General features: G+C 41.8%; 1 protein-coding gene across 4 annotated transcripts in view; it reads right to left on the minus strand.

Annotated features, from left to right (window-relative positions):
* Positions 1–16597, minus strand: part of CHUK (component of inhibitor of nuclear factor kappa B kinase complex) — a 31599-nt gene that overhangs the window by 3255 nt on the left and 11747 nt on the right. For all 4 annotated transcript variants that reach the window (XM_055810360.1, XM_055810370.1, XM_055810379.1 and 1 more), the window contains 11 exons: positions 15020–15155; positions 13801–13995; positions 13316–13418; positions 10873–10996; positions 9463–9614; positions 8369–8430; positions 5802–5911; positions 3625–3674; positions 2691–2787; positions 1712–1859; positions 706–842 (listed from right to left, as the gene is read on the minus strand). In XM_055810360.1, the coding sequence (XP_055666335.1) occupies positions 706–842; positions 1712–1859; positions 2691–2787; positions 3625–3674; positions 5802–5911; positions 8369–8430; positions 9463–9614; positions 10873–10996; positions 13316–13418; positions 13801–13995; positions 15020–15155 (1314 nt within the window). The remainder of the gene's footprint in view (positions 1–705; positions 843–1711; positions 1860–2690; positions 2788–3624; positions 3675–5801; positions 5912–8368; positions 8431–9462; positions 9615–10872; positions 10997–13315; positions 13419–13800; positions 13996–15019; positions 15156–16597) is intronic.

Consider the following 16597-nt stretch of genomic DNA (forward strand, 5'->3'; position numbering starts at 1 on the left):
TAAAAACATTCAGTTCCTGACAAATCTTTTACTCAGCTAGGACTGGCTGAGAGAGAGGGGCCTTAATAACCAAATCCAACCCCAAGACAGAATAACATGACATGCAAGAAATTAATAGCACAGTGCTTTAGCTGAGAGTAATATGTGAAACCTGCGCAGGACCAGAGAGCAGAAGTTTCTGAATAAAGAGTTCAACCTAATTCTTGATGTTTTAGAGCATTAGTAACCTATGAGCTGCTGAAACATTTTTTGGAAGGATAAAAAACCCACCAGATATTAGACCAGATGGATTGCTTAGTATTGACCCCGACTCCAGACCTCCATTTGAATTAAAACTTTTTAAAATCACTGAAGCTGTAAAGCACTAAGTATGGCCTGATTTATCTGGGACTTGCACTAGAACCTGGGCACGAAAAGAAACTGCATCTTGGCTCAAAATCTCATTGCTGCATTTTGCTGTGGTGTGGCCAGAAGTAAATTACTACAATTCCTGTCAGGAGTTGAACAATGTTGCCTTCAGAGACAGTCTAGTATGTCAAAACTCTCCTTGCCCACCATATCCTGAAACCACCACAGGGGATGTGGTGAAGACATGCCCCTTAGTACTAGAGACTCCAGTGGCAGAGGACAGGATTTCAGAGTGTACACATACAAAATGGCTACACCGACTTCTCGGGAGTGGCCTCCTTTCCCAACAGCTCTTACCCATCTTCAGGAGTTGCCATAGATGACAGGGGGTGAGGTATGCTCCCTGAGGAGCCCTGTGGAAGCCACGTGGCTGCTGAAGTCGAGGTTGTTCCTTCCAGGCTGGAGCTCACCAGTGATCGAGAAGAGCTCTGAGTCTAGAAAAAAGAAATTAATCTGCTGTGACAGACAAAGGATTTTTTGTAAATCATTTTTTTTTGGTAAATTTATTGTAAAAAAAAATTAATTATTTTGTATGCAAGACTCGCGATTAAACATAAGCACTGTTTGTAACATGCAATCTAGGCAGTGCTTGTGGCTGGCAAGTCAGCTGATAGAACCCTTTTCACAGTTCTGCAAATAGCTGGTACCAAATGTGTCTGCATGTAAGTCACCCAAGGTTGTACATGGCCTGTCTTCTACATGAAAGCATTAGGACGTGGTGCCATGTCCTAAACCGTGAGTCATGCACAGCAGCAACTCTCCTTACAGGGGAAAGACATAAGTGTTTCCTAGGCTGGCCCTGAATGCAGGCATACGGAAATCAGGAGATGGCTTCAGCTGTATATTGATGCAGAAAAAACAGCATAGTCTTAAAACACCTTAAACTAACTAGGAAAGCTATCTATTTCACTTTTGCAGCACTAAAATCACAATAGGTTTAATATATCAGGCTGAAGTTCATCTATCCCAGTGTACGTCCTCCAGCAGAGCCCACACTAGACATTCAGGGAAAGTACGAACAAGGCACAGAGCACAGCAAGACTACCATACTCCAGCCTCCAGCGATTTGCAGTTTGATGACTTAGTGGGACCAAGGACTCCTCTACCGGGCTGCTTTTCCATGAATTCATCTACAACCTTTTGAAACTTGTGTCAACTTTTAGCATCTCAAACTTCCCTTCTCTACAGTAAAATCAACTGTGCCTGGAAGTTATCCCTTGTTGGTCTCTTCAGAGTTTCATTTGATGTCTCCTGGCTCTTGCGCCAGAAGGAAGAGCAAACAAATAGTCCAAAAGCTACTTACACAAGCAATTTTCAGCAAATGCCATATTTCCCTTTGTCTTTTGCCCTGCATCTGCATTACTGAGTTGTCAGCTTCCTTGATGTTATTTAGAGCCTCTTCAATCTTTGGAAGTAAGTCAATGATCTTCTGCTTACAGCCCAAGAGCTTGCTATAATAAAAAACAAACACAAAGTTACTTTCCATCTTGTGTGGCAATATGTCCAAGTAAAATCAAAAGCCTCACCTTGGTATTCAAGAAAAATTCTGTTAGAACACTCCTTTCTCTTAGTGCAGCACTGTGACAGCTGCAGGTATAAAACCTGCAAGACTGGAGAGACACCTGAACTTTTCCAAGTCCAGTTAAGGCTCAAAAAAGCAGGCAGACAACACTACTATTAATACTGACAATATAAGCTCTTATTTGAAATGCAGAAATTGATCTTGATGATGATGGACAGCACAGCAACTCAGCCATAGTATTTTATTAATCTTCTCTTCTCCACGTTGGTCTCTGTGAGCTGACTATACCACAGCTAACAACTTTATGTGATCTACTAAGCATAAGCCACACATGAAAAGAAAATGAAACGATGCTTTTCTGACTACTGAGATCTGCATAATGGCATTTTTTCTGAGCTAACTGAAGAATTAATGAAGAAAACCACTGTGGTTATCTTCTCAGCTGTTACACTACTTCTTTTTTTCCTTAAGATTTTAACCCCAACCTAAACATTGGCAGATTTTGTCTCATTTTAAAGCGAATTCTTGGATGCTAACAGTACAAGCCATTCCATTCTCCTCCCCTTCCCTACTAACTACACACATTAGCTACATGTTTTAAAAAAGTAAGTGGAAATTCAACACAGACACAAGGAAACAGAATTAATATTGCTACAAGAAAAGTATAGTATACCTATGGACACGGTTTTCCCTCTCCTTTCCTGCCACAAAGCTACATATGCTGCAAGTTGCATTTGGTTTTTTTTCCTGCATAAAGTACCTGAGATGGCCAAAAAGCTCCTTGAGAACTCGGTCTTGGCTCTGTACTGTCTGCACAATAATCTTCACCATGTCCGTGCTGTCACTGTAGGCATGATCTGGAAGGGCCATCAATCACCACGTTAGTAAAATGCTCTTCAGCAAGCAGCACTCTGGACACAAACACCCAGAGTCAAGGAAAGATTTGACTTAATGAGTGCAGCCAAGCAAACTGAAACACAATGAAACATCTTAAAATCTGTCACAATCTCTCACTAGGCACAGCTTTTCCTTAATGTCTCTTCTTTCTATAGTTTATATGTGTAATATATATGTATTTCATGTGTGTATATATATAAAACATATAATAAATATACATCTAATGTATTATTATATATTATAATATATAGAGTATATATAATATGCTATAAGTAAGTACATTATTCCAGCCACTCTTTTGTCTAGATACTGGATTAAGTAACAACGGCAGGTAGTTCCTAAACACGCAAGTAACTAAATCTTTCTGCTCACCGGTTACTATGATCAGCACATAATACTCCATCCATGACAGAAGAGCAGAGGAGAAGAGATTGCCCTTGGGTTAAAGTGATGACAGAGGAATAGCAGTTCTCCCATGTCTGGGGCAAGTAAATCAACAGTATTGGGGGCAGGAAAAAAGGTAGAGAATGCCAGAAGGCAGACACATGTGTCCAGGACAGATGCTCCAAGACTGAAAGCCAGAAGACAAACCCATGGCTGAGGAGCAGGACTACAGAATTTGGGAGAGCTGTAGGCTCAGCAACAAGAAGAAATCATCTTAAGGTATGCCCTTGAGTCATGTTAACTTTAATAAAGTAATTTGCCTTCTCCTAAACAGTATTTTCTGGGTTTGAGTTCGTAAATATGAGTCATGGGGTACAAGTGTGAAACAGTCTTTGAATCATCTCCTTCCATACCTGGGGGTCTTGTTTTTAATTGCTTGTACAGGTCTATGGCTCTCTGTTCCCTTTAAAAAGAAGAAAATGATTCATACATGTATCAACAAGAAGATAACTCAAGGAAAAAAACCACTGCAGTTAAGTCAGGCCTTGCTGAACCTCACAGATTGCAGCTGCCACCTTCTACAGTTAGTATGGAAGTATAACATTTGGAACACAGGGATGGTCTTTCTGTAATGGAAACCAACTCCTCCCTAAAAGCTGTCTCTTTTCCTTTGATTAGGCATTTTCTTCTCAGATAATCATACCAACTGGAGATTATTTTCAGTTTCAAATTTTCACATGGCTCAGCTGTGTTTTCCTTCTGTGGTATCCTTCATTATGAAACTTAATTTTTGTAACTATAGGTACTTCTGCACAACTGCCTGAGAAATTACTGTTCTTGTTCTTCATTTTTTTGCCTGAATTTTAGTGATATTCTGCAAATGGAAGGAGACAGCTGCACCACAATAAAAAAAAGGGACTGTTTCTCTTCTTCCCATTAAATAAACGTTACTTCTTTCAAATATTTCATCAAAAGCAGCCAAATGCTGAAGCTTCCACCCTTGAACAAATCTTCACTGTTCTAAATCAAAAGTCTGTCAGAAACATGTAGCAGTTCAGCTAGACCTAACTCTGCTATTGGGCCCTCACCAGGCCTCCTCTTCCCCCTAGCTGTACTGTTTCAAGAGATCATGCAAGCTGCTTCTGCTTATGTAAGTCAGCATTTCTAGCATGATGGATAGTTATCCATCGTGAAACTCCTGCATCAGCCAAGGACAAGGGAAAGGTACTCTTTACTCCTGCTGCATTGGGAAAAAAAAGAGAACATTAGCATCCACAACTGTCAGACAAATCTGAGATCACCCAGGATCCATGTGTGCCTCATGGCTGTATAAATCAAACCTTAAGGTAGTGCTCTGCAGTATGCCTTCCTACAGCCCCAAAAAATAAAAAGCAGGGAACTCAATCTGTTCTTCACTTCATTCTTATTAAGAGGAATAGCTTTAGACAAGAATAATGAACAACCTAGAGCACACTTTAAATACCCCAAAAATAGCTGATGCAGCCTTGGGTTTGCAGTCATGAAATTACTTAAAAAAAAAATAGTTTTAGGAAAAAGATTCACAATTAGTTTAAGCTGCTCTGAATGTGGACTACTGCTGCAAGAGGTAGTTTCTCCCTTCCACCACTTCCTCCCCCGGGCACCAGTTCCACTGTTCCTGCAACTACACACAGACAAAAAGCAACTTAGCTGATCTAGCTCTGCACAAAGGGAGTGGGGAGAACATGTCAGGAACAGGCAGTGTTTCCTCCCAGAATACTCAGAGTCATTCAGAAGAGCTCTGATTAAAAAAAAAATTAGTGGCATTTCAATTTTGGTAACTAATTGATCCCTCGCTCTTATAATTGCCACTTGTGCTCCCAGCAACAGCCCAAACTACAATAATTGCTTCCTACGTCTTCCTATGGTCAATAATACCGCTTAGCTCTTTCATATTGTAATACTTCAAGTTTCCAAATAGTATCCACAAGTTGTTATTTATCTCTGCTTTGAAAACATTTTGAAGACCTTTAACAGGATTTTAGAATGATGTCATAATTTTCTCACTCAACACTATAAAATTCACTCTTCTCCAATGCAAAAAGAAATCCTCTGCATGCATCCTCAGTTGAGACCAAGATATATCCGAGGACTATCCTCTTCCAAGATGAAGTTTTATAGTCAGTGTCAGGAAGTGTCCTGTCCTTCCCAACTGTTTTCTCCATGTTTCCCCAGGTCTAGTTGTTGTGTGGCTGCAGGGTAAGTTAGGCAAGTTAGATGAGTTTTGTCCTGTGACTGAATGTTAATCCTGCACTGCTAACTTTTGGAGAGAGCAGCGTCCTGTTCTGCCTTATTATAAGGCTGCCAAGCAATCGTTAGAACTTCAAGACAAAGGAGGCATGTACAGCTGCAAGTGGTGGGACCTTCACTTTTACCAGCAAAACGATCTTAAAACTGATTGCAAGCTATTCTGTACTCGCAGTTTGCAGAAAGTGACGAGTGCGTGTCAAAGTGCTGAGGGAGCCACCAACAAACAAAAAAGCAAACCCTCAGACACCAACATATACAAAATCCATTTATGTGCAATAAAATTAATAAGTAAAGGACTTACAAGCTCTCCATAACCTCTCCTTGGCGCCTTGCGTATGGACTCTTCTGGAGCTCTACAATCTCTGTGTGCAGAGCCATGATCTGCTCATCCAGATACCCGATATCTTCAGCCTAATGGCAAAATGTAGTTACAAATCAAACTGAAGAATGAGAGCAATAGATAAAGATCCCCAGAATACTTGTTTGGATAATGGGCTGACTCCATGCTGAGTTCAGGAGAAAAAAAGCAAAAAAGCTCTATGACATGACTGCTGCTACAATAATTGAGGTTACTGTTCTCAGTGCATGATATCACCTAGATCCAGATCTCAGACATCCACACTGGATGAGAAAAATCAGTTTCTTCATAAATGATCTCTCTTTGAGATGCATGCTGCACACACATACACAGACTCCCTGGCTCTACATATGTTCCAGCAGTAAAGCTTTTCTCCTACTCTTACAGTATGGACAGAGGATGCTCTCACACTTTACCCTCCCACACGCATTTTGGTCTGACATTTCTCTGGTATTTCACATCTTCCTCAAAGCAATATAAAAGATACTAATTTTATGCCAAACCCTCACAGTAAGTCTGGTGAGGCAGCCAGCATTTCCGAGCATGAGAAGTAAGTATGTGGTGCCAAACATGCACTGGAGATCCTCAGCACGGTTAAGAAAACGCTGGTCGCTGTTAGAAAGCTTTTCCTTTCTAACCTGGAGCTGCAGGATCTAAAAATTGAACACCATCCAGAAAATACTCCTTGTTGAAACTGCAGAAATACTTGGTATGAGGCTGTATAAATGGGATGTGACCCCTTGACCACAAAGGGACGTCTCTAGGTCTTGCAGGTAAAGGATAAACCAAGAAGTGAGCAGCCACATTGTCAAAAAAGAATCAGATTGTGAGAAAAATGTGAAGCGAACCCTGTTATCAAAAGAAATGTCTTTATCTGGACCACCACGACTCACCACACAGCGTAACTGTGTCTCTTGAATTCACAGAAGTTAAGCTGCCCACTAGATAGACTGAGATACCACAGTGTATTACAGAGGAAAACATTTTCCATTCCTGATAAACGGACATAGTTATACCACGTAAGTGGACTGCACAGCTTGAAGACAGAACATAATTCTGTCTTCAATATTTGTTGAGGTTCCTGGTTTTCTGGGAACAGCCAGTGACAGCTTTGAGTTATTCTGTTAGAAATAGCCTCCCTTTTATCTTTCTTGCTTCCTAACAAGGAGCAACAAGATCCCAAAATGTAAAGAGCTGAACAGAGGTGAATTCAGGTGGGAGTCCCAATTCTCCCACCTCCATCATATGACCAAGCAGAATCAAGGCTCCAAAGAACCTTTTGACTTAGATGAAGATAGGCAACAGATGCCAGAACCTGAATTACCCAGTCTGTTCCTTCATAGCAGAAAAAATAAGACAATGTAATTTATTGTTCCTGTTTCTAATGGTGTCTGGGATTTTTATGTATTAATCACTGTGCTCTGTATTCCTATGAGAGCCAATACAAAAACTCCCTGCAGGGGAGAGAAGAAATACAAGACATCAACCAGCAAACCACGTGACAGTCCTGGTCAGCAGAACATGCAATGTTCTTGGCACTCCTGCAGCTGGCTGCTATCACAAAAAAAACAGTACATTTTGAGATATTTTCAAGACCTCCACTCTCAGAAATACATTACAAATGTGCTGATTTTTCCTTGAACTTGTTCTGAATGCTCCCTTCTCCCAAGCTTTATTCAGTACATCCAACAGAAGAAACAGCTTTTGACAATAAACTACAATCATCCTAACTCTGTCCCTAGTTTTCACAGCTAAAAGCTTATTCCTTCCCTATAAATGTCTAGACAGAACTGCAGGCAAAACTATTCTCTGTCAAATAGGCCTCTGTCTTGTCATCATTTTCCGTGGAGGTAAAATTAAAATGTTCATTCCCAGAAAACAGAGATCAGAATTCTAAGCAGTAGATAAATTTCAACTAGCCTTTTGCAGAGAACTAGCTCTCTGAGAAACAAAGCCATTATGTCAGCTTAACTGCCCATAAACCACAAGCAAAAGCATTAACCATTAGGACTACTCACAGAATAAGAACCGACTCTAGCTCCACTCTAAATTTATTAAGGATGACTCTTATTAAAAACTAGTTTGCGTATTTGCTTGCAGAATACCATAAATTTATGCCTGTACTCCTAAATCAAGTACTGCAATTTTGAAATTGCTGCATAGTAAGTGATTGGTATTATTTTCAGCTTTTAGCAATGGAAATTTTTGCCTGCAATAAATCCAATCAGGAAGACTCTTGTCCATCGCAGCACCACTACTTTTGCACGATAAATAATATGTCTCTATAGTCTTTTCCTACACAGACAACTGAATCTAGTGACTGGTTTTGTTAAAATCACTATATTCAAATACTTGGGGACTGGGGGCTGTTTCTTTTTTAATGCATCTCTAATGATATTCACACTCTCACAGCCAGCAGGATGTGAAACACACTGAAGGGACAGAACAGTGGCACATACAATGTCATGATTTCCACAGAGAGTTAATGAAGCTTCTGTAATATCCCCTACCTGGGCACACTGAGAGGCCTTCTCTTCCATCTCCTTCCAGGCTTTGAGCATCTTCTCTGAAGCTGAAGAGAAGAAAGCTGTTAATTTATAAAAAGATACTGACACAAAAATAAAGCATGACGTAAACTTTACATACATCAGTTGAATTTAAACACAAAGGGCATGATGCTGTATCTCCATGCAGGAGTCATGACCCAGAGATCACAGAGAGACAGCAAAGTTGCAACTTCAGAACTTCATGCTGGATCTTAACTCACATACAAACTCTTTGGTAGGATTTCACTGTTTGCAATCACTAGCCGGAAATGAGTATGAGTCTTTAAACTCCACCATTAAGCTCAACAACTTGCCACTTTTGAACACAGACTGTCCAAAACCAGTTCATTGAGTCTTTCCATTTTCCATCATCCTTCAGCCCAGTCATAATTTTTGACTCAAGTTTCAGTTTTTAGCCATATATCCAAACTATGCATAAGTCCCATTATTCTCCCCTGAATAGCATTTGTTAAGACCCAGACATTTCTGTGACAATAACTGTAGCTGGTGCTTTTTCACCTCGTCTCTCATCCTGACTAATGCTACCTTCTGCTATCAAGCACAGCAAAATTGCTCCCTTAGCGCTGTTCAACATGGTGTTTCTACAGTCACCATGCCTGTTTCTTCTGCCATGGAAGGTTAGTGGCCCTTCCACTGCACACCAAGCGCAGCAACTCTGCCCTCCACTTTATGCTCAGCGACAGCTCCAAATGAATTAAGACTCTGAGTGAATAAATAGCGAACATTTACATCACCAGTACTATTAATACTCCAGTTTTCTTAGCTTGGTTTTCTCAGTGCGGAACAGCTGACCACCTGTTTCACTGTCACTGAAGGTCTCCAAAAACATGTTACTTTTTATCCTTCTGCCTCTGCTTCTGCCAAACCCTTCTGCATCTGCCTCAGCTAAAACATACCCATAAAGATGCCAAGGAACACAATGGCAGCACCAGCATTCATTTTTTTTTAAGCTAGTTCTTACCCACTGTCCTTCATAGCCAGTCTGATCCTTTATAGGATCAGACAAGACACCCAGGCAAGCATTACAGAAAACGTACATATGCCATAAGCCATCTGGTCACTGTATCTCTCCAGGTCAAGGCGAATGCTTTGATGAAAAAATTCCAGCTTTGCTTTCAGTTGCTGAGATGCTGACACCATATTGTTTTTCATTTTGATTAGGTTGGCATTATAGCGAAGAAGACTGAGCCTAAAAAATTAAGTAAGAACAACACATGTTAGTTGAAAAGCTTATCTGGACTGATGTGGCCAGTGCTGTCACATTACCTGAAGGAAAGACATAGCTAGCAAAAAATTTTGTAAGTTCCTTGGAACAGGGAGTCTCAGTGGGGTCATAGACTCCATCTCATATCCTCAGAAGCTGCAGGTCCTCGGCAAGCAAAAGAGAAAGTACTTCCTTATTTGCCAGTTTTTCTGTCAAACTCAGTTTAATGGTCTGTGCATTTTAGAGTATTTCTTAGTATTTACAAGGTCCTGTAGTGCATGTTGCCCCGGTAAATGTTGGCACCTTTTATATCACTTGAAATATATGACACTGCCTATTCTGTGATTCAATCACAGGACCAAACCCTACAAATATAACAAACATTTCCACTCATTCTGCTACCACTTGTGAAATGACTATTCTTGGCTGCCTTAGGAGGAATGCTGCCAGCAGGCTGAGGGAGGTGATTCTTCCCCTCTATTAAGCACTGGTGGTGGGGCCACACCTGGGTCCAGTTCTGGGTTCCCCACCACACCAGAGACATGGACATACTGGAGAGAGGCCAATGAAGGGCTAAGAACATTATTAAGGGACTGGGAGCCTGTCTCCTATGAGGTAAGGCTGAGAAAGCTGGGACTGTTCAGTCTGGAGAAGAGAAGGCTGAGTGGGGATCAAAACGTACAAATACCTGAAGGGAGGGTGCACCGAGCACAGAGCATGACTGGCTCCCGTCAGTGGTGCCCAGTGACAAGACCAGAGGCAATAGGCAAAAAAATGAAATACAGGAGGCTCCCTCTGAACATCAAGAAACTCTCTTTAACTGTGAGGGTAACCAAGCACTGGCACAGGTTGCCCAGAGAGGTTGTGGAGTGTCCATTCTTGGAGATATTTAAAAGCTTTCTGGACATGGTCCTGGCCAACCAGCTCTAGGTGACTCTGCTTGAGCAGGGGGGTTGGACTAGAGGAGTTCCAGAGGTCCCTGCCAACCTCAGCTATTCTGCGAGTTTGTGACTATATTCAAGGTTCAAGTTTTTTCACTTATCATCAATGTGAGGCACTATGCAGTAAAATTCCTGGAGTGGAATAAGCTCTCAGCCCAAATACGTTTTATAATGTAAAAGTACAGACCAGCAGAGGGCTGTAAAACTTTGGGTAACCAAAATGCCCCAAGATATAATACATTTCCATGCAAAAAGTCTCTGTATTTGAATAATAATCTTCTGAATGAGGAGTAACAACTTACATGGCAGCTCTCTGGCCCTGGAAAAGCCTGCTATAATCTTCTTTTAGCCCAATCACGTAGTGAACTGCTTCTGCCCATACCTTGCGCAGCTGAGGAATTGGTAGTTGGATTTTACTATCCTGTACTGAATGCAAAAAACCACAATTGTACACAAATGAAAGGACAACTCTAGGAAAGGACTTCAGTGCTTACAACATTCCTAATTCCTGTTTCAGGTGCTTAAAGTAAGGGATCAAGTCACGTAAGATCTGCTCAATTTGTGTGTGACGCTGCCTAAGCATGTATAAGCTTTTCATTCTATGGCTCCCCAGGTGATTGACAGCCTGCTACTGGCCAGGCAACAGCTCACGTTTGAACTCACAGCTACTCCAGTACCGATTTCTTTGACCACTTTGGTCTGATGGCACTAGCAGACACAGTTCACACTACATGAAACGGCACAAGGCAGGACCCATGGGTGGGTTTATACAAAACATCTATCTAAAGCAGTTGCCCAAGCTAGCAAAGTAAATTTAATTGCTCCATTTAATCAGCTGATATTGGACAGTGTCCTGACTTGTGTTTCATCTGAAGATGTGTTCAAACTTTTGTACATTTCTTCCCAGATTGCTGGTGTAGATGTTTAAGGGGAAAAGATGCAGGACTCAGGCATGTTCTCCTACAGACAGGGAACTGTCAGTACGTTGGGGTAGGTATCAATAAACATGTTGTAAAAAGCCTTAGCTCCAAAAGAATCAGCACAACGATGCCACACAATGATATTCACCAAAGTTAAATAGCCCAGAACACAGGAAAAAAACCCCAATCAGAATAAACCTGAGTGACAATAAAAGGAGACAGGGAAAACCAGCACAACTTCTGCAGAGCCAGGCCAAAGAAAACTCAGCAACTTAACAGTAGCTTTATGTCACATGGCATTTCCTTCACATGCAATAACCTAGTAGATGTCTCCTGACCCTTGGCGCTAATTTTTCCTTCATAGAGATATACAAGGTCCTTCATACAAGTATAATGGGTATACATACATATACACACATCTTCAAAGAGGTATATTTGGTCCTGCAGGTGACCACTGCTGTTTCAGGAGACATGTAAGGGAAGCTGTAAGCCGAGAAGCAGCTTTCATGCATGGTCTAAAAAAGTGTATTGATAATGCCAGGGCCACACAACAGCACCAGAACTAAGTGGGACCAACTGGAGCAGATCCCACCAATATCCATGCAGCAATAGGCAGGCTCTACTCCTAACAACTCAAGAGGGGCCTAGACGGTCTCAAACACTTGGCTCTGCTTGGTGAGACTAGAAGTAGGATCAGTCCCATAGGTTTATGGACACACTAGAGCTGAAAGCTGCTGGGAAGACAGTACAAGAGGTTTTGAACCTCTGCCAAGTGTCTCCAAAGACCAGTTCTAGTTCATAACCTCCACAAGGGAATGACAGCAACTGGTGCAACATGGCCAAACATGCTGGCTTGTCTCTGTGATCAGAGTAAGCTGAGTTTCCTTGTGTAGTGCCAGAATGATCAGCAGCATAGAGCAAGGTACCTGTTCATTCAACTTAGGCGAGACATGAGAGATGGATCGCAGCTGAAATGCAACTATCACAGACAGTACAGGGCAAAAAAGGTAACCTCTACCCTCAGGATGCTAATATGGTATTCAGAAGCATATCTAGAAGAGCTGTAGGAGGGCAACTACTCATGAGCATCCAAAGCACCCAGTCTCAGGAGCCAGGACTGCAAGAAGCTATAACCTGTTTGTACCTGTGCACAGGGAGGAGAAGGGATGCGTATATAACTTCTACAGATGCTAAACCCTAAGATAAGACGGTCCCTGACCCTTGGTACCACTGAAGGATGTCTATGTGGCCTATCACTCAAGTTCTGCAAACACCTCCCAGCATGATGTCACTGTAACACTCTGTGGGTGTGAAGGGACAAGACCCATCAGCAGATCAGAAGGCTGTGCAAATGAAATCACTGCCCCCAAGATACAATCTTCTTTCCAGGATGTAGTGTACAGACAGAAGTTTCCCTCTCTAGGCTACAACATCAGGTTGCACATATTATCTCCCAAGCCTTCATTCACATCATGGTTCTGTTTAAGTGGGGCAATACTTAGGTTCAGGTGTTTAGGCGGGGCAGATACTGTTCAGTGCACAGAATTTAATATAAGGGCAAAAACCTTAAATGAATTCTTAATTTTCTCTATAGGAGAGCTCCCAAAGGGTGGGCAATAAATTCTCTGAATGGTTAAATCTAAAAAACGTGGAGATACAGCACTGTAGATGAAATTTTGTTAGGCTGCTCCAGGTTTCTCAAATAGTCCTCTCTGAATTAGACAGTGCCCTTCAAGATAATACACACAGATTTGTATGGCAAATCTACTTCATATTACGTGAGAAGCAGCGCTTTCAGTTCCCAGCTGCTCTCCAGTATACTTACCAATGTAATTTACACAGTCAGACAGACTCCGAGAAGCAAAGGGTCCATCATAGACAGTTTTGCTTTTATCAAACAAATAGACCATGTAGCTATCCCAGCCTCTCTAGTGAGAAAAGAGAGAAGACCATAAACAAGAGAAATCTCAAACAGTGCTCCTAGTAACCCAGCGGGTCCTTGTTACATTATGAATTTATTACTGTGGGCAGACACTCTTCTTATCAGGGGCCTTAAAAATGTGATTTTGATAGATCCCACAGAAACACAGGACAGGACCCTTTGCTAGCAAGTTACTTTATTTAAATATTTAGACAGAGTATAACCGTAAGAATCTGCTTATGTTAGCTGATAAAGGAAATAATGCTATACCTGAAGAGTTACTACACTTACAGAACTGTCTCCAGCGGGAAAAGATTAAGGCAATTTAACTTCCCCAAGATTTTAAATTCCCTGATAATGTGAAAGACATTAAACAGAATCATTCTTACTACGCCATCAATAACACACTGGGAAGCAGGTTTCCGAGGGTCCAGGCAAATTCCTGTTTCTAACAGCAGTTCCTGATTTCCAGTACTTATTCCAGTTTCAAACTCAATCCGAATCTGAAGGGAATGAAGGCTTTCCTCGGGGTACAAGAGAAATGAAACAATCTTGGCGGAGGTCATGTTTAGGATGTGTACTATCTGTAAAAAGAGTACAAGTTGATTACAAGTCACTGCTATCAAAGACAAAGGACACAAAGGTCTGGGAGGGAGCACGTAGCAATTAACATGTTAGACTGAGAACATCGTTTGAGTTTTAATTACTACAATAATCAAGTTCAGGACCAAACCCACAACACTCAAAGCCTGTGCCTGTAACTTTTAATGTCAGAGAAAATTACAATCAGACATACTAATAGCCTTCACAAGCCACGCTGCAGCTTAATTACATCAAAAGAATGGTGACAACCTAGCATAAAGGCCATCTTGAACCTTGCTGTCTCTGATGCTGGCCAGTACTACTCCCAAAAAATGGAGTTACGTTTCCTTTAATCCCTCCATACAAATAAGCTGTTACATATCAGTGCTTGTCTTCCCACGACTCTCAGGGCCCTCTCTACAGTTTTATTGTATCTGGTCAGACTGCAGGACCCAAACCACAATATACAGATTTTGACAAATCCCAACTATGGGCACAATATTTTGTGTTTTGAGCTTTAATTCCTCTGAAGTCCTTCCAGATCAGGCAAAATTATCCTCTGGCTTCTATACTTGCTTGCCTCAGCTCATCTTACTCCAGCAAAGCTCCAATAATTACTTGAAGGGGAAGAGTCAGGTGAATGTAATCTCTGTTATACTACAGGTACATGGGCCTGGAGGTCACAGCATCAGTAGTAAACTCCTGATAGTTGAGGAACACTGTTACTAGCAAATATTAAGCCATTACTTGATCTTGGTGAGTCCTTTTGAGACGACAGACAGTAATACAGGGTCATTCTTCTCCTCCAAGTGTAAACCTAGAGATTAATATTGCTGGCGATATTTTGCCTTCAGACATGCAATAGACAGGCTTTATACACGCTCACTTCCTCATACCAAGAAAGATACTCCTCATGATCTTGCAGCTGGATGATGCCAGGATTATAGCTTTGTGCCACTGAACACCCTTTCTGTTCTCAGAGATGCTTTCAGTAGGCCTTTAAACCCAGTATCAACCCTCACTCACCTTCAAATTCAGTATGTGATCCATTATTAGGAAACACTTTGGACGACTGGTCTCAGGATCTAAACCTCCACCCCGCTGTTGTGGATCCCAATTCAGCATCAGTTGCAACCAATTCTCCATTGGTTCTACAATTAAACTAAAACAGAAGGGCCATAAGAAAGAGAAGGCAGATATTCCACAACGCTCAGTCCACTTGGGAAACTAGGATCTCACAACAGGTTACAATACAGTTACAAGGTTACAACTCTTTTGTTAAGAGACCATGTGTGTGCAACGAACATGCATGAAGAACATAGATTTCACTGCAGTCACTCATCCTGACAGCAGGGAAAGCCTAGAAGGGGAGGAAAGCACATCCAGAGTGAGCATCCCCACTGTAACCAAAGTCTTTACAGACCTCAGCAGGTGCAAACCCCCATCCAATATACCCTGCAGTACACTTTTTCTGACTCCTATTCATTGAGTCAAAAGTATTTTGACACATCAGTAAGGCGTGTCAAAATGGATAAGGTGAATTGGGTTTTGGTTCTTTTTCCTCCAAACCCCATCCATAAAATAAAATAGTTTTCAAAGCCTTGTCTGCAGAATAACCATTCTCACGCTGCAGAGCCACCTGGAAGGTTCTCCTCCATGTTCATCCACACCAAGCAGCATGTAAGTTTAATGTCAGGAATGTCCCTGAAGACAGGGCACAGCACAAAAAGCCTAAAGCACTGGCACAAAGCTACTTATTTCATTCTTGGCTCCAGTACTTTTCCTAGAAATCTAACGGTGCCAATCAGTTGTGCTGCAAACCTGGGCACATCTAAAGACACAAGTGCTAAATAAGTGACAAATGATTAGAGTCTGACTTCTGACTTGGTACAGACCAATTAAAAGGCCCTCCTGGAGGTCTTCGGTCTGAGCTCTAGCCCACAGCAGGGCCAATGTCACAGCTACAGCAGGCTGCTCAGGGCTGTGTCCAATCAAGTTTAGGCAGTTCCACAGATGTGGATCCCTCACTGCTTGCAGCCCCAAGGATGCATCATTAGCATGGGGAAACCTTTTGCCTGTGCCCAAATTTCACTTCCCTTGTTGTAACTTGTGCTGTTGCCTTTGGTCCTTTTGCTTTGGCCCTCTGAGAAGAGCCTAGATCCATTGTCTCTGTAACTCCTCAACAGATAGTAGAAGACAAAATTAGATCCCCCTTTGCCTTCTCTTTGCCAGACTGAAGTGGCCCAGCTTCATGGGCCTCTCCTCGTATGCTCTATTCAACAGGCTCTGACCATCTTTGTGGCCTCTTGGCCTGGACTTGCAGCAGGTTTTTCCACAACACAAGTACTAGAAACTTCTGCTTTCATGGAGCAGCTAACTCAAGCCCTTGGTTTATGAGATTCAGTACCATCAAGTTATCAGGTAGATGTTACTCAGTGGCCTTGTGATAACGGGTGGAAAGCAGTTGCAGAGTTCACACTGCAAGGTGAACTGTCATCATCCCACAAACTATAGGGACAGTCCAAAGTATCAAAAAAAACCAAAAGTCATGTGGCTATGGGCTATTCCTTAACAGCAAACAGTGGCTTGCCAGGAGCTTGAAAC

Source organism: Falco peregrinus, chromosome 1 (genome assembly GCF_023634155.1).
Source record: "Falco peregrinus isolate bFalPer1 chromosome 1, bFalPer1.pri, whole genome shotgun sequence".
Classification (NCBI taxonomy): Eukaryota; Metazoa; Chordata; class Aves; order Falconiformes; family Falconidae; genus Falco; species Falco peregrinus.